The 19,352-nt window shown below is 41.3% G+C and overlaps 1 protein-coding gene across 1 annotated transcript in view; it reads right to left on the bottom strand.

Moving 5' to 3' along the window:
- The window catches only part of fgfr1a (fibroblast growth factor receptor 1a), a 34,420-nt gene extending 20,652 nt beyond the window's left edge, over window positions 1-13,768 (bottom strand). Inside the window, exon 1 of the mRNA XM_037681171.1 lies at window positions 13,592-13,768. Within this exon, the coding sequence (XP_037537099.1) occupies window positions 13,592-13,745 (154 nt within the window). The 5' untranslated portion in view covers window positions 13,746-13,768. The remainder of the gene's footprint in view (window positions 1-13,591) is intronic.
- Window positions 13,769-19,352: the final 5,584 nt, after the last annotated feature.

Here is a 19,352-nt window from a genome sequence, read left to right as displayed (position 1 = left end):
CTGTGAATACAGTCACGGCTGGATCAGAGGCACAACAAAGGCATGAATAGGAAAAGAGAAGGGGAAAAAAAAGGGGGGGGGGCTTTATTTTTGTTCAAACTAAGATGTACTTAGTGTATAAGACAAATCTTTAAGAAATGCACAATGATTCTTAAGAAGAAAAAAGTTGGTTTAAAACACAGAAATGCACATGTACTGTAAAACAAAAGTAAAAAAAATACACAAAAGTTCTTTCTTAATTTCCTTCTACCATGTCTATATAAACTCTTTGAATAATTAAATTGCATCTCAAATTAGTAAGCCTCATATTCAGCTAAGCAAGGAGCTACTTGGGGAAAGGAAGGTGAAATTTGATTAAAAGAATGAAAAGATAGGTGTTGAGAAGGGAGACACCTGAGCCCCTCTGTTCCAAATGACTACATAGGCTGGGAGGAGGAGGTAGTAACCCAATTATGCTGACACACTGTCCATCACAGCGTGCCGTTTGTCTAGTTACAGGCGTGAAGATCGTCTCTGACCAACTTGCTTGTAAATGAATGTAGAGAATATGCAGCAATGATTAAATAGTGTCCAAATTATGTACAAAGCGGCTTCTATAGATGTTTTTATGAAAAAGGGAAAATAAAAATTCTAAAGCTCAAGGCGACTACACTTGGAATCCATACAATCAATATTTTAAACTAAAAAAATATATACATTTAAGATTATGTAGTGTCTTCCCATTTAAAAGCTGAAAATTTGACTTTGTGGAAATAATTTCAACCACAAATGTACATTAACCTTACACTGTCTGAACAATCTGTTAGTTGAAAACCATTTCTCTTCTAGCTGATTGTTCCGTTTTAGCCAAGGAGCTTCTCCAAAGTCCCTTAAGGCAACATTTAGTGTGTCCTCTTTTCTCATTCCCTACATAGCCCCTTTGGCATAAACACAAAAATTGAATTGGATAATCAGATACCACAGTGGTGAACAATCCTTCAACATATGATTACTCTGAACCATTTTCAAAGAACATGTTTTTTTTTTTTAATCCACTTCCTCCGATTCACAACAGGAAGCACATCTTTACAGAATAATATCAGGACAACATCAGCAAACCTGGCTAATCCCTTCTACCATGACAACAAAAGGACTTCAAACAATACAGGGGAAGGGAAAACAAGAAGAGTAAGTCAGCGTCAGCGAGCATGTGCGCAGCAGCGAGAGCGGGCTTGCAGTGGCAGGTTCTAGTGCCAGTTGCTATGGTGACCCCACTTGGGCCTAGTAAAGGTATTTCCTGGATCACATGTGTCTGACAGGCCCTTAATCCCAGCAGGAAAAAGGGGCCAGGGGGAAGGATCAACTTTCTCCTCAAAGTCGAACTATGAGGGGAAGAAGCTGCATTTAGAGCCCATCTACATCAAGCTGTTTAAATTTATAAAGGAATGATAGTATAAAGAGGGAGCCAGGGGGGATGGACTGTGCTTTGCAATTATAGTAGAAAGTCTGAAGTCGCTTTTATCTCTCTGGTTTCCAGACCAGAGAGGAGGGGGGAAAAAACAAAACAACCAATTAGATTCTTTGCTTTCCACACAAAACTGAGATGAGGTCAAATAAATACATCCTACATTCTGAATGGCATTTTGCTGACTACTTAGCTTTTGATGTTTAATGAACTGAATGTGGGGTGTACCACAAGGCTCAGTCTTAGGACCCATCTTCACAATCTACATAAGTAATGTATGTCAGACCATTCCTGATGCATCCTTACATTTCTATGCTGACGACAGTCGTTTATTGTCGAGCTAAAACAGTTGCTAAGGTTTTCCAGCTTTTACAGTATGCATTTGACATCATCCAGTCAGATTTGTTCCATCTCAAACTTGTGCTAAACGCTGACAAAACCAAAGGGATGTTGTTTTCAACCAGGAAGTCAGTACCAGCAGTCCTGACTTCTATCTTATCTACAAATGGTGTTCCTACTGAGTTTGTTGATTCTTTAGAATTTTGGTCGATGCACATCTCCCTTTTAAGCATCATGTTGAAAACTTGGTACATGCTCCTGCAAACACCTTACAGATGTTGGATGCTATCTACCGTTGTGTGCTAAGTTTCATAACTGGCTGTGACTACCGTACTCATCATTGCATTCAGTATTCATTGGTCAACTGGTCATTAACTTCACGCCGACTCTCAGACTGATAGATTTTCATCTTTAAATCACTCCTTGGTCTGCTGCCTTCATACAGCTCTTCCTACATGTCACTTCATCAGTGCAGCTACAGCGTGCGCTCCCAAGACATTACCTGCAGTGTACCCTCAGTGAAGACCGAATTTGGCAAAAGGGCCTTCTCGAGGTATTCCTGTAACCTGAAAAACCTTGAAAAACTATCTGAAGCTCTCAACTCTGACCTCCTTAAGGGATTTATAACAACTCTTAAGTTCAATGCAAAAATCAATACAGACATGTTCCTGTTTTTAGTATTTTACACTATAATGTACAATGTTTCTTTTATTTTGTTTTGTATCACTTATTTTATTTACTTGTCATTTTATATGCTTTTATATGATTTTGTATTTCTGTGTGTACCTCATCTGTGTCTTTTATTTATAAACAGGTCTCCCTTGTAAATGAGTCCCTGTAAATGAGTCCCTGTGACTCAACAAGGCTAACCTTTATAAATAAAAGGTTGAATGAATGAAAAAAATAAATAAATCTACAAACTTAGGCTTGTTTATATTGTGACCTGTGTTTAAGTAAGTTTAAGTCCGCTTGTCTCATGCATTCTCCCACAGTCGACAACTGCCGGCACTAACGTAACGTTAAATAAGCGTGACTCACAGATGTGTCCTGTGTAAAGTAAGAGTAAATACGTCTTTACAGAAAAGTGCAATTGCCTGGATTTTAAACTAGATTTGCCGTGTCCTGGAAGGCTTAGAATCTACACAAACATTTAACCGAATTCTAGTAATAGTCCAAGTATTATAATCAGTGACGGCTCATGGAGTTTCCACCGGGGGGCTATAACTCCAAAATAGACTAATATATATTCTCTTCAATGTGCTGAAACACCTTTCTGACTCTGCAGAAGTCATCAGGGTTGTGATGGCTATTTGATCTGTGACATCATTAATATAAAGTATTTTGTGAAAAAAATGGTTTGAGAATAAAACCCAAATAAATTAAATACAAATAAAATATTTGTATTATAGATGCAATAATGTCTTGTAGATATGCATTTTATTCTCAAAGTATCCACGGAGAAAACTGGGTCACAGCTTTTCCCGAACTTATAAAAAGAGACATAAGTTTGACAGCAGTGGGGTGCAGGTGAAGCAGGTGGAGACACGCAGCAGGACCGGTGGAGCTCCAGTCTGCCCAGGATAGATCTCTTCCTCGTATGAAATAGGTGAAATGGATTTATTTCAGAGACTCTTTATTTTCCTACGTAAAGTCAAATCAGTGAGAAGATAGTTTTGTTTGGTGTTAATTTTCATGAAGGAGAGTGTGAATGGCAGATTACTTTGAAGTTTCGGTCATTACAACAGATTTTAGTTTATTAAATACAGCGTGTCCTCCTGCACTTCTGAGCTGACATGTCCGAGCGAGTTTTATTTTACTGTTGTTTACAAATTGATCTTTAACATACTCATATTTCTAACCTTTGAAAAATAATTTAAAGAACTCTCTTGTGCGTGTATAAGCTCCGTTTAGACAGGGGTTTGTTACAGCAGGTCCATCAAAGAGAAGACGGCACGAGGTGCCGCTGCGATGAGCCCAGATTTTGACCAGTGCACCTTTTGTTTTTATGCAGATTAAACAGCATTCAGTTCAACACTCGTCTTCTGGTCATCATTAAATACAACACAGAGTAAACTACAAGAAAAATAAAAACAAACTGACAGGTTGATATTATTTGGACCGAGCTGAATTAATATCCGGCCAAGTTCAGCACGATACACAGCTGTCTACACCAAACCACGCCCACATACACTCGCGCTGAGGCACGTTATTGTATGTCCATCCTCATTGGATGAATCCTGTGGGATAACCCTGGGCTGAACAAAATTAGCCCCAATGAGCCGCAAACTGAGGGGGCGTGGCCAGACGGCTGTCAATCATTCTGAACCACGAAGGAACAGTAACAGAACGGAGCTGTCAGAATTTTGCCCTTTGGAACGACCCTGGGATTTTTTCCAGGTGGTTTGACACCAGTTTTGTTGTAAATTTAACAAAATTTGTTGCATTATTTCTAAAATGTATTTTTAAATTGTTTATTTTACCATCTTTATGGTAAATGCCAGACAGGGTGGGCTTAGCCCTCCTAGCCCATTGATACCAGCCATCACTGATTATAATTACTAGTTTATTTGAAAAAAAGCTAGAGGTGTAATTAAGAAGTTCAGCTAAATGTCTCTGCATCGTTTTGTTTACGTTCACAAACAAATTACCAATAAAATTAAGCCAATAAACTGTTACTCAAAGGCATTTCTGCACTGCTTGTATTGATAAAACATATTGAATGAGCACAATTCAAGGTTAGTGGATAAATATTAAGAGCTATACTTTTTTTAAAGATCAGTTGTGTTTCATTCCATTTGTAGTCAGATTTTCTTTTAAATATCTGGTAGGAAGGTACAAATGAATGCCACACAAAGTCACTTATAACTCTGAAAGTCAAAGACTTCACAAACCATAAATAAATAATGTAATTGTTCACCATGTTCAAACTCCACTCATCTTGTTAGTTTCTCTCACATATGAAAAAACTGTAGTGTGCTGCAATTTTTTAAACCTGGTAAGGTTTAAAATCTACCTTTTATGAACGCATTTTAAATTCTGCACATAAAGGCTTGCTCTAGTCATTATTTTAAAATCTAAAATAAATTAAAAGAAAATTAAGAATTCAAATCCACGGTTTCAACAAAAGGCAACAGGTTTGAAACAGGCAACCAGTTTAGCCGTCTTAAATCAAGTCTTATGTCAGGATGGGCTAAAATATTAATACATTGGATGACCTGGGAAAAACCCTAAACACAAAGTCTGTATAATGTGTGTTTAGCCTCCAGTATGTCTCTGTTCCTGTTTGCAACATGGAGATGATAAAACTGTGTCAACATCCCGGCTGTTAATCTGCCTCCAGACATCATAAAACACCCATAAAAATATATATTTACATTTAAGTGTTTCTTCGTTGACGCCAAAGTCAGAAGAATGTTTTTTGCTCTAGAAAAACAAAACAAACAAAAAAAAAACCTAAGCAAACTATAGCTAAAAGTTATGATTTAAAACACCTACACACTGTTCTTAAACATGAACACAAATATACGTTCACTTCTTCAGACTAGGTGCCAAGATTTCATACTCCCTTTGATAGGGGGCTGTTTCATGTCAGTTAATCTTCCTTCAACTATAAGTGGATTAAAATAGATTAAAAACCAGTTCCAGAAATAATCCATCTGGAATGCCCCAACATGGGTGCAGTGCAGTCATCCATTTATTCAAACTGATTGACATCATGTTTAATCTGCCTAATTACAAAAACCTCAAAAGAAAATTTTGATGCAGGGCACAGAGGATTAAAATGGGTGTAGGTATAGGAGGGCACAGTAGTCTGTTAAATGCAGGACCAACTAAAAAAAAATAAAACTTAAAAAGCTGGCAGCAGTCTTAGGAACTGTCTCTGGCTTCAACATGGGAAGCAATATGCTGCATGAATGACTTCTGGGATTTCCTGCACTCACTGGAGTGATGGTTGAATTTAGGGGCCGTTTACACGGCGCGTATTTTGAGTGTATCCGCTCCTTTCTCTCTGCGGTTCTGCGATCATTTACACGATACCAGTAGCCCCCACTCTTTGAATCCGGTTTCTGAACCCACCTTCCAGAGTGGATGTTTTTCGCTGACCGCCTGCTGATAAAGTAAACATCTCCTGCTGAGGCCTTGTGTTAAACCACATACACACGCGCGGACCGACGCTATATTTCTATCAACATAGCGGTGGACACAGTGCTTTCTGAACGACGACTGATGGAATATATTTTTAATCTCATAGTTAATCTACGTCAGATTCCAGGTGCTGTGACCAACATCTGTGTTGCAAGAGACACAATCTGATCCAGTTCTAATATCACTGTTTATAGAACGAGGCACATGCACACGTAACATACAATGTGCTAAATAAGTTTAATAATAATAAACAGTATTTATCTTAAGTTTGCGATATATAATGAAGCTATGTGGACATTATGTAATTCAAATTATGGGATTAAAATGATGCTAAACATATTGCATGTTATTAAAGTTGAAAATGACATCAGGTTTAATTTTTATTTTATTTATTTATTCAACACCACAAACTGCATGTCACACAAACACTGATAATTAAACTGAACACACGATTAAAAACAAGTTAACTGTAAACTGCATTAATGAACTGGACTCTTGTTTTCATCCTGGATGTCCCACGTTGTCCATCTGGCTCGTTCAGGCCGTCACTCCTTTGATTAAAGCAACTTCAAACATTGAATGGATTGAATAAAAGAACTGAGGGGAATTTTAAATAAATAGTTCATCCAACATCTCTGTCTTAGATGTCCTCCTGCAGTTCATCTGGGCCGAGCCTCGTTCAGAACCGGTCTGCCTGGTGGAAGGACAGCTCCTTCTTCTTTCAGGAAAAATAAAAACTCAGTTTGTGTTTACTTCGGTTACAAAACAACCAACCAACATTATTAAGAACATTTGATTTACCTGCAGTAAATCAGATACTGATTATCTCGGAGTAAAGTCCAACATCGTCGACTCGGTTCTGGTCCACTCAGCGACCGGTGTGGAGCTGTTAGACGAAGCGGTCCCGCTTGGCGTCAAATCTGTCGACTCTCATCCAAAATTCAGCTTTAACTTGTTACGTTGTTGTTAGCTGATTAGCCCAGAGGAAAACAACGTGCCGAGGCAGAATGCATGCGCATTAGGTGAAGGTACAAAATTCACAGCGCCATCTAATGACCCGGCATGGTAACTACAGCGGATTCGGGAGGGTGGGGGGGTGGGGGGGGGGGCATTCTCCGGATGCATGTAAACTTAAAATCCGACCGTGTCAACGCAAATCTTTTCCTCTAATTAACATACGAAAAAAAACCTACGTTTCCCCCCATCGTGTCCGTGTAAATAGGGCCATAGAAAAGCCAGGCTGATGGGGATACAAAACAAAACAAAAAAATCAGCTCTGCCAAGTTTTCTTTGCTGATGCGATTACTTCAGTGTGAAATGGGTAGGTGATGGGCAGATAGCAAACAAAAAGCAGCACTGGCAGGAAGCAAAAAACAATGCACATTAGCAAGCACCAAAACCATTCAAAAAAAGTGCCCTTCTTAAAAAAAAACATTCAGCTGGAGGACCTTTTCATTCTTAAATGAGCCACTAACAATCAGCATGGATTAGCACATGGGCGCCACAAGGGCTACTGTGTCTTTCAAATGAGCTCTGCAACATTTAGCTTCACATTATTTCTTTAATGGACAACCGCAAAGCCAAAGCCATTCATTTCTACAACCTTTTTGTTTTCTGTTGTAACCACTACTCTTGTTCTTGTTTAAGAAACTCCAGCAAATTAAGAGTAATACATTAAACACAAAGATCACAAGCATCACTGACCTCATCTGCGTTCTGAGGTCAGTCTAGACTTTAGACCCCATTCACACATGAACAATCACCTGGAAATTATACATTGTTTAGATGCCGATTGTGAAAATGTTACAGGTACACAAAGCAGTGATCATCATTGCCGTTTAGATAAAACCAAAAAAAAAATCTTCAAGCTACTGTAGTTTCCATGCCTGGTCTCTAAATGGTGTGGTGATTTTTATATTTCAATGATGCACATGGGTGCAGATAATTCAGTCTCAGCATGAAAACAGTTGCAGGCCCATTCAGTAATTGTAGAATGTGAGAAATGCTGTGTCCCAAGAGATGTAGCACATGTTGAGAAGAGGATCTGATCAATTTGAAAGGGCGAGGGGGCCCGTTGCTACAGGCTGTTCGGCCCCTATACAAGCAGTGTGAGGGTTTGGTTCGCATTGTCGGTAGTAAGTTGGACTCTGCCAGGGCTGCCCATTGTCACTGATTCTGTTAAAAACTTTCATGGACAGATAATGTTCAGTCAGGTCATCTGGATGTTTTTTCTTTTTTTTTGTTGAGATGTTTCAGCCTTGATCCAAAGGACTTAATCAGTCTGAGGAGCCACAAACAAACTGAGTCCCACAATCGGCACACATTCCACTATGGGAGTGTGTTGCTTGTGGGACTCAGTTTGTTTGTGGCTCCTCGGACTGATTAAGTCCTTTGGATCAAGGCCGAAACGTCTCAACACCAAAAAAAGAAACCATCCAGATGACCTGACTGAACATTGTTGGATTTTTACCTGAATTATTGAGCATTAGCTTTAAAATGTCATGGACAGAATTTCTCGATGCAGCCAGGGGGCAGAGGGAGTCCCTTTGGTGGCCTCAGGATTCCTTCTCTGCCATTTACAGATAATGTGGTCCTGTTGGTATCATTGTGCTGTGATCTTCAGCTCTCACTGGAGTGGTTCGTAACAGAGTGTGAAGCAGCTGGGATGAGAATCAGCACCTCCAAATCTGAGGTCACAGTCTTCAATCGGAAAAGGGTGGATTGCTCTCTTTGGGTTGAGGGTGAGGTTCTGCTTCAAGCGGAGGAGTTCAAGTATCTCAGGGTTTTGTTCACGAGTGAGGGAAGAATGGAGCGCAAGATTGACAGACTGATTGGTACAGTGTCTGCAGTATTGCATAATCTGTACTAGTGTCTTGTGGTTTACAGGGAGCTGAGCTGTAAGGCAAAGCACTCTGTTTACTGGTCAGTCTATGTTCCTACCCTCACACCTATGACCACAAACTCTGCGTAGTGACCAAAAGGGTGAGACTGCAGAGACAGGTGGTGGAAATTAGTTTCCTCTGAAGGATAAGGTAAGGATGCTTCCTGGGTGCCTCCCTAGGGAGGTGCTTCAGACATGCCTGGCTGAGAGAAGACCCCAGGGAAGACCCAGGACATGCTGGAGAGATTATGTCTCTTGGTTGGCTTGGGAATGCCTTGGGGTCCTCCCAGAAGAGCTGGAAGAGGTGGCTGTGGAAAGAGATGTCTGAGCCTCCCTGCTCAATCTGCTGCCCCCACAACCTGACATCAGAACAAGTGGAAGCTAGTGGTTGGATGGGTGGAATGAAAAGCGCGAGTAACACAAACAGCACTCTGTATCCACCATTCTTATTGTTCATCGTCACACAAGCAAAAAAACTAATGACTGAAGTTGTTTGTAGTGCAAATGCTGCAGAGTAAGTAATAAATCAGTCCAAGAACCATAAAGTACATGGTTCTCAGACAGTGTTTTTAAAAAACAGTTTTCCCAATTCTTTAATAACTTACTTCTGCGTATCGGCTTTTGAAACAGCTATTTGACCTTCAAAATGCATTTATTAAACAAAAGTTAGACTGAGACACACCTTTACTATAATTTTGAGCAAACAAGTAATTGTTTTTAAGTGTTAATCTTGTTAAATTCTTGTTAAAAGTCCTCCCATGCACGCTCCCATGGCTGCCATTTGGCAGCCAATTAATTTTTAGCATAACACTGGCCCACATTTCTGAGTTTGGCCCACATTCCCGGGTTGTTAGCGGTGACGCGTAACAAATGCGACACATCAGTGGTTACGCATAATAGATGTGACGTATACGGCCAAGCAACGTATTTATGGACTTTTCCACTTCATTTGACATATTTGGACTGATGCGACTTATAGGGCGGTGCGACGTGTACGGCGGGAAATGCAGTGAGTTGTACAGTAGTCTCTCGTTTATTGTGGGTGTTAGGGATCACCCCCCAGCAATAAGTGAGAAACCGCTAAGTACAGTAGTCCAAGTTCAAGTAAACTTTATTGTCATTACCATTTCAAGTGAACAAAATTATGCACACAAGTAGTAGTAGTAGGAGTAGTAGTAGTTTATTTTAGTATTTACTGTATGTAGTGTTCTATGGGCTAGGTTAGCTTCAGAGCTTCACTACAGTCATATTTAAAATAACGGGTTCTCTCTTTTTCGAGCCAATTACAGCCATGTGACAGAGGTACTGTGCGTAGATGGTTTAATCAGTGACATGAGACGTTAATTTTCTTTGACCCATCAAAATAAATGTGGTCATTTATTAACAAAATCAAAATTTAACATCAAAACATTGTACACTTGATTAGACTGATCTGGTTCGATTAATAAAACTTGGCACGTTTTACTTAATAAAAACAACAGACATTTCTGAAGGCTTCTAGATTAATTACTGGCAAGATAGAAGAGTTTTAAAGATGGGAAATATGGAGGAGTTTAAAGGGAGATGTTGAAGGAAGATGTATGTCTGTAGACCAGAACAACACGCTCCTTCCAAACGCAGTTCGCCCGCGGTACACTTCGCGTGAAGCTCGTGACGACTCTTTACCTTGGCAGAGGATGGGTCTGCTACGGTCAAGAGGTCCCTGGCACGCTACCTTTCAGCGTCTCCTCAGGGCGGCTGCGACTCGGCAGAAGTCGTGAGATACTCCGTTCAACAGAACAAACTTCCTCAGAAGTTGTCGGGCATTCGCCTGGTGGAGCCACAGTGAGGCGCCGTGATCACAGCAGAGATGGATGACTCCATCAGACTGGAAAACTGAGTCTGAAGTTCCACTCAGCAGTGGAAAAACTCCAGAACTCCAGAACAGCTAGAACTCTCCCAGAACCTCAGAAGACCCAGAAGACATTACTCCAGCAGACTGATAGTTCCAGCAAGTGTCGACTTTTAAAGAGTTCTGCTTCCGGTCACTTTAGTAAGTCCTGATTGGTTGAAGCAACCAACAGGGGTGTGGTTCTAGTGATGTCAAAGGGTTTTTACAAGTCAAGAAAACAGCAAGAATGTTTTAGGAACACAGAAAAATGTTTTGGCGAAGTGAGAAACACTGCAGGTGCCAGTTTTCTTATTTACTGCCAGAGTTTTAAAAACATGACAGCCTGTTCTAACAACTTGTCTCCGACTTTTAACCGACATCACTCTTTCTCATTTCAGACAGAAAATCAAAAATGCATAATTACTTTGTAAAATAGATATTTAACTTGATTTCTAATTTAAATGAGGATTAAAAAATCATTAATACTGTTTCACAGTTGATTTAAAATGAGTGGTTCACTTCAACATTTAAAAATGGTATGAACTAAACACACTTTTGATTTATCAAGATATTGTAAAATAGTGATGATAATATAAAAGAAGAGTGTTCTTTCAATTGATTAGTTCAGGATACAATTAGAAAGTCTCTGGATGAGCTAATTTGTATTTCTGGATTCAAATCAATGAAATAACAGTTCCTGTCCCATGAAGGTCTTCAGAGGCAGGTTTTGGTCGGAGGCCTAGTCCACTACATGTAGTAGTATTAAGGAGGGAGTGGTGGCACAGAGGTTAGAGAAGGTGGGCCTGTGATCGGAAGATCGCTGGCTCAACTCCCAATACAGATAACGTCAAAATGTGGGTAGGACTGATCATTTGCCCCACTCTGAGACCTTAAGCAAGGCTCTTAATCCCCCCCCCCCCCCGCCCCCCTCGATACCAGCCCTCTGCTCCACACAGAGGGCTGTGGTAGCTCAGTGGACTGTGGTTGCATCAGGAAGGGCATCCGGCGTAAAAATAATTGCCATGTCTCCATGCAATTTATTTATTCAAAACTTTGACAGCTTTACATTTTAAAACCCGACTGCTGAAAGCTCTGTGGCTTTTCTGCTCAGGCTGATAGATTTCTTATCAGCCAAAAAAAAGACAAATTAGACTCCCGGGATGAACGTAAACAAACCTGAGCACCCAAAATGGACCCGTGCCAGGTTTTAATGATGGTGGAGACGTTGCTGCACTCCCTGATTGAGCTACAGGTAATACAGATCATTTTGAGCTCTTTCAAAGTTTCTAGGAGAAATGTTGTGTCGCTCACTGACCAGTTTTGCTTCTCTAACATGCTAACATTGTTAGCATTAGCCAGGCAGAAATATGTCAGGTAGACATTGGTTGCACATGCACAGTCAGGTCAGTTTTCCACAATTGGTAAAAAAATGATCAGATTAAGTGTTTACATGGACACCGTTCAGATTATGAATCTGCATAAACCACTCGTCTCATTCCGATTACAAATTATTTCAAATCGAGCTGAATCTACAACGAATAATCCGAATGGGGCGTTTACATGATGCATATTTATTCCGAATGGCCGTTTAATCCGATTATTTAATCAGATTATTTATGTCCATGTAAACATGGCTGATGCATCACACCAAAAACAAGAACATTTACATATAACCGTTTTGTCTCCCCACCTAAGACAAAAGAAACAACCAAATGCCTCTGCTGTGATTGTTTGCCGACAGCTGGAGCCATCCGTCACACAGCAGGGAAGCGAGAGAAAGTAAAGCATTCCCAAGCAAAGTGTCAGTGGGGGAGCAAAAGGAAAAGGGCAGAGGAACATAGTACCTGGCCATTTGGTGATCAAGAACTGGGTGTAAATGCATCATACTTCTCCCCCCCAGCCAAGAGAAAATTTATGGCTCACCTTAGAAGACAAACACTTCCTTCAAAAAGCCTATCCTCGAGGATATAAGGAAGGGTTTAAAGTAGCTTCCTTTTCAATTCTTAAAAAAAAAGGGATAATTTATAGTTATCTCCTCTCAGTGACAACAAATCCCTTTTCATTACAAAGGAGGAGAGAAGCAGGGGCTGCTAGGTAGTGGAGCTGCCCTCAGGCTACATATGGGAGTCATTTACTCCTCGCCGTCCCAGTGCTGGCTTAAACACAGACACATAAAGTTTATTTTAGGGCTCAGAGTCCAAGAGAGACCCCCTTGCTCAATTACTTCAATTATAAGGCTCAACTTTATCATATTCTTTTGCTGTTCTCCACTTCCGAGTGTAGCAAGTAAACATCCAAACCCATCTACCCACAAGTCCAAGGAGCTATTACACTGCTGGATGGTTTCCAAGAACACATTTTTAAGGATAGATTTCACTGCCTTTTTCCCCTTTTCAGAGCTGGACTAGTGAAACAGGCCTAAACTCTTTATAGTAGGTCCCATTGATTAAAAAAAAAACACATTCTTAGACAATAAATTGTGTCAGTAAGAGCAGTTTTGAATAAATGATAATGAGAACAGAAGACATGTTTGTTGATTTGGCTGAAGAAAATATGTGAAGGAGAAACTGATAAGCAGAGTCGTGGTACAACTTGCCCAGAGAAGTGCACTCAAAGAAAACAGTCTCGAGCAAATGGGAGTGGCAAGAGAACATTGACACTACAAAGAACAGACTTCACAAATGTTGGGATGACATTCCTGTATAAAAAACAAAAACTTAGCTATCAGTTAACTTTTTCTCAAGGCAAGAAACAAGATAAGCTAGACCTGACAAGTTTTCAAGTTCAAACAATTAAAAGATAATACGTATTATTTAAAACCAGAACAAATCTCTGCAAGTGAAGCCAGGTTAAATTATAAAGAAACCGCCCAGAGGACCTGACTTAACTTTGTTGGATTATGACAACCTACCTTCATCTGTGTTGGCAGGCCGGCAATGGGTCCTTAAAACTTGGGCAAAGAAAACCAGAAACAGAAGTACACTTGGCCTCATCAGCATCCTGCTGAGGGAGCTACAACTGTTGGCTTTTACACGACTGGAACTCCATTCAGATCCTCGGGACATTAGCTGCACGTCATTCACAGAGCACCGCTAAAAACAAAACACACACCAAGCAAAATTATTAGAGATCACATTACACAAAAAAAGAGAAAACCAAGGATACAAGTTGGAGGTAAACCAGATTTTAGTCTGCACAGTGGCTGTTTTAACCACTTAAAAAAATCTGCTCTTGGCCGTGCATTAACATACATAACCAACTATCAATGAGGAATATGAAGATACAACAGCTGTTCAACCAGCTCACTGTAGCCCACAGTTTAGTTATTCAAGCAAGAATGTTCTTTTATATTATACAAGTGTGCAAGTTTCAAGGTTTTGTCAAACAAATGTTCACGTTAAGCAATTGTTGTTATTTTTATTAAATAGAAAACATTGGCAAAAAATAAATAATTCCATCAGCTGCTTTATTTTCTACAGATGAGCATCAGTCATAAAAATACAATAGTGGTTGCACTCTGGTACAAGTTGATTAAAAAAAAAAAAGGATTATTTGTCTTTATCATAATGGAAATAGATTTTGACAAGCAAGAACAACGTCAGGCTTAAATACAAAAAAAGTAAATTAGCTACAGTATTGGAAAGGCAGAATAACATTTTCTTAAATAAAAACGCAAATTCCTCTCCAAGAAAAAATATTCTGCATGTTTCAGGGTTCAGGATTCAATGCGACTATTGTCATTCACATCACATAGTACATGAGGTGAAAAAAAAATAAACAGTATAAAAGGATCCAAGATATACAGTAAACAATAACAATGTCAAATACAGTGTAGTAAACAGCAGCCTGAATACGAGTCTGTTGTGACTCGTGAGCACACGGGTATGAATACAACAGCTTATGGGTAAGAAATCAGCAGCATGGATAATCAGCAGCACAAATAAAGTGATAAATCTCCAATTAAAGTGGCTATATGCAACCCCCTCTACTTTAGTTCAACTGCAGCGAAATGATGGACGTCACTCAGGAACTCAGCCTCAAGATTTGGGATGCACCACTCCACATTTTTTAACTTCTGATTCGATCCCGATACCTAAATTTGGATGTCGGCTGATACCGATACTGTCCCGATATCATATTGATTTTATATGAGGCTGTAATAATCTCCTCTCAAGTACAATTTGTACAAATATATGCATGCATGTCCAAATAGGTAACATGAGGTAAGTTTTATGAATGTTGGATAAGTTTCAAAGTTAGAATTAAATCCTGCTAACAAAAAACATGGTTCTTTTTTATTCCTAGCTTTAAAGTGGATATTAAAGTGATTAGATGGCTTCAAACATCTAAGTTCATGGCATAAACCAGCACAGACGTGTTCCTGTTTTTAGTATTTTACATCGCTTTATAATGTAGCTGTTTTTTTTGTTTTTTTTATATATATATCATTTTCTTGTATCTTTCAATTCATATGCTTTTTATGATTGTCTACTAATTGTACTGATACATATCTCGTGGAGGGTAAACTATATCTTGGCTGCAAGTATCAAGCTGAGAAATCCTTTGTTTTCTACAACTGGTAGTCATGGTCATTAATTACGATGAAGTTTAGCGACTTCTCGGTAAACTTCGAGCTCCGGGGCTTCAGCGGTGTGTTACTGTCGTTCAGTCCGGAGAAGGCAGCCTGATTTCGGTCAGCCGCGCTCAGTCTGCCCCGATGCCCAGATGTTTTACTTGAAGACAGACATGCATCATGGATCAGCAATCTCTGCAGGTTGGATCGGAAAAATCCGATACGTAAATCGTGCTGGTATCGGAGCCCGATACAGATACTGAATTGGATCGGCCCCATCCCTACTCGAGATCTTTATTTCTTTCAGCACATCACTGTTACAGAAAAACAAAAGTGTGGTTGTGGTTTCCAAATGTCAAGGCAGGTGCTTCAGCAGTTATGCCTGCTTGTACAAAAACAATGATAAGAAACTGCAGACGACCAGACTTCCTCTGATAGCTTAAACAAAAAGATACACCCTGCTTATTTCTTGAGAATGACATGTTCAAAACTTTGAAGCTACGAAGATCTAAACTTGAAAAAGGTCATTATGCACTGGTGTTTGTTTTCTCCCTTCCGCTGAAGGATCCAAATGACCTCAAAAGAATAAAAAAATAAAACCTTTAACATTCACATCTGCTTGAATCATCCCTTCAGGAGCATCTGGCCGCAGAGATTAACACTTGGCCGTAAGTGGGAAAACCACTCCTCTCTCTCAACCTTTAAGAATTTATTTAGACAAAAAAAATTACCATAAAACTACTGGTTGTTGTGGCACTGGCACAGAGAGAACTGCCTAAAATACTATTATTTCTATAGAGAGATCTTTAACCCAACAGTTGCTTTTAGTTCATAAAACTACAATGACCCCCTCCCCAGCTCAATTTACTCCCTGGACATTTTTAAGAAACACAAGCCTGAGCGAACATGACTCACCAATGGGATGGAAACAAATACAAAGTTCTGCCAGTTGCACAAACACAAGAGCATCATCTGTAGATTAAGGAAACCCCATCTCGATTTTCACATCAAGTCCTGCACAGATGCGGTTTTGATTCTTTTTAAGACAATCACATTTATGAATGTTCCTTTCTGAAACGGTTATTGTGTTTTTCTCAAAACCAATTCAATTTCACTTTCCAAGAATGGTCCAGTGTTCAGCAGCTGAGCTGGATCAAGGGGTGGTCTAAAGGGAATAAAGGCGCTCGGTCATCTCTGCTGCGTAAGCTGTGAGTCAGAGTTTGGGAAAGTGCAACCACTCATGGCCCTCGTCACCACATCAGCCTTCAGTGTTTCTAAGATGAGGAAAGGTTTTTGTTAAAATTGTGACACCGAGTCATCTCTTACTCTCGCATAATCAGAGCTGTAGTTTCATCTCCTGGAGCACACATCTTAAAACTAGGGAAGATTTGTAAACAGAGACCTAGCAGGCTGTCAAATAATATTGTTTTATAAAGATTAATGTACCTCCTTATATTTTATTACACACCACAAAGACACTACAAAAATAGAAATGAGTAAAATTCAGGCGTTTTTTTGGTAACAGCTGCTAAAAAGTTAAATTAGACAAGTGCCTCATTAAATGTTGAAAACAATTTCAACAATTTAACAGTAATAAAACGCATAAAAAATAAAAAAATGAAAACATAAAAAACAGTTTCAGCTCAACCAAATTTTTCATGTTTTAATAAGGCGTTTAAAAATCTGCCTGCAAGTCATTTATATTTAAAATACTTTCTGGGGTTTTTGGACAAAAGTTCTTCATAGTTTGAGTAGAACAGCTTATTTTGAACATACAGCTACAAGGTTTTTAGCAAAGCTTCTATTACTGCATTCATTCAGAAGTCCCAATGAAGCAGCCAGAAATGTTTCTCTGTCCTGGACTGAGGCGTCTTGTGAAAGAGCCTTCAACAGCTCTTTGAACAGCCGCTGTTTGAAAATACAAATTTTAGGTTTAGGCACATCTCAAGTTAGGATTTAAGACTTGCTCTGGCAGTTTTGGCAGGATTTCTGAATTAACTGAGGCAACATGGTTGGGTTGAAGCTAACTAAATCACAGCTCATTAATGTGATGCAATGATGACTTACAGTCTGTGAGATCACGTGGCCAAAACAACAACGATGAATGGATTCATTATAGAGCAGAACGTTGATGACCCACAGCAATTATGCATTTAGGTAAGTAAAAAAAAAAACTTGCTTTTTAGATGGCTCTTAAAAGGACCTCAGTTCGGCCAAATTGAGTTTTTGTCCAACGACACTGACAAGCTAATGGCTAGTCTGAACACAGTCAAGACCAAAGTGGATTGCTGCCATTTTAAAACAACTTAAATCTCAAAGTTTTCTCACTATTCATGTTTTGAAAAAGGTTTCATCGCTGTCATTTTTGTGTTACATGGTTACTTACATGAAACTTAACTTTTTTTATGCTCGTCTGTGCTTCTGGTGCAGCCTGGGGGCACTTCTGGCAGGAATATCATATCAAGGTCAAGATCAAGGTTCTATGTCATATAGGCTTCGCCCTTTAAGGCTGTCGCTGATGGGTTTATCCCGTTATGCGCAAGCATCGTACTGAAAAAATTAGTCCACGCCCACCTGCTGTGTGGGCCCCACCCGATCCGTATAAATTACGTTAAGAGCGGGTAATCTGCTCCCAGTTTTTCTTCAGCAAGCATAATAAATCAAGAATAAACTGACCTTTTTCGTCGAGATGTCCAGCTCCAGCACCATCCGTTTGTGTCCCTCGTGCAAGACCGGCTACTTGCTTAGCTTCGACCGGCACGACACCTGCGAGGGATGCCTGGGTCCCCGCCACGTCGCTCGCGCTTCCTCCTGCCGCCTCTGTGACGAGCTTCCACCGGAGGAAAGGCAGAGGAGAGCAGCCTTGTTTAAGGCTACCATCGAGGACTGCCTGTCCGTGGCGGGAGACTGTTCGCTGGACGACGCCATGGATTTCTTCGACGCCGGCTCTCGGAGTGAATCGGATGATTCCTCTGGGACCGGTGACGCTAGCAGCAGCCCCGACGCTCGTTCCCTCCCGGGGAGCGGAGTGTTGGAAAGAGGGAGGCCGAGCGGATGCTCGACTCCCCCGGGGTTTCCCGCCTCAGCGACCACATCGCTCCCTGCCGTGGGCGCGCTCCTCTCGGAGCTGCCCGCCATTATCCGGGAGGCTGCTAGCGTTAAGGGGCTCTCCGTCCCCTCACCCCCCCCGCTCAGATCGGATGATCTTGCGGGAAGGTTTGGCTCCACGCCGGCTCGCCGTCCTGATCCCATTTGGCCTCGTTTTCCTGCGGTGACAGCGTACTGGAACGAGGCCGCAGCCGGTCCTGGTAGGTTAAGGGCGCCCGTCTCCACTTACGCCCCCATCACCAGAGTGGAGGGGTTCACCGAGCGGGGCTTTCCCTCGGTACCCCCCCTTGAGCCAAGCCTCGCGGAAGCCTTCGGAGCGAAGATGTCCAGGCTGGAGAAGCGTCCCGTCCCTCCGGGGAAACACGACCAGGTGGCGACCGCGCTCTCCAACAGAGCCCACCAGTGTGCTTTTCAGGCGGCCGCGGCTAACAACAACGTGGCGCTGTTAGCATTTAGCATGTCGAAGAGGCTAGAGGCCTCAGGCCTGCCGGAGGAGACGAAGAGCTCCCTGTGTAAATCGGCAGACGCCGTCCTCAACATGTGCGCCGCTTCCACGGTTTGCCTGTCGAGGATTGCTTCATGGATGACGGTAATCCAACGCTCCATCTGGCTCCGTCACTCCCCATTGCTGCCGGAAAAGCTGCACAAGGACCTCATGGAGGGCCCCATCTCATCGGACGCGCTGTTCGGAAGCAGCTTGAAGACCATGCTGGCGAATTCCAAGCAGTCGGAGGAGATGTCGGAAGCGGTACGTCATCTCATCAAGCCGCGCGGCCCATCCCGTCCCCCAGCTCGCTGGAAGGATCGTCGAGAGCAGAGGCAGAAGCACCGACGCTCCACGGCAGCAGCAGCTTCGTCTCGCCCAGCTCCACCACCAGCCCCGCCCGCCAGAGACCACCCCTCCTCAGCCCGGCAGCCTGCACTCCAGCGCTTCCCCAGAGATCGCCTGCAGACGGCGCTCGGGTCAAACAAACCGCAGAGCTCACGAGGG

This window comes from Nematolebias whitei, chromosome 8 (genome assembly GCF_014905685.2).
Source record: "Nematolebias whitei isolate Nwh7 chromosome 8, NemWhi1, whole genome shotgun sequence".
In the NCBI taxonomy this organism is placed as follows: Eukaryota; Metazoa; Chordata; class Actinopteri; order Cyprinodontiformes; family Rivulidae; genus Nematolebias; species Nematolebias whitei.
Note: the sequence above shows the minus strand (reverse complement) of the source record. Positions and strands in the feature narration are given on the sequence as shown.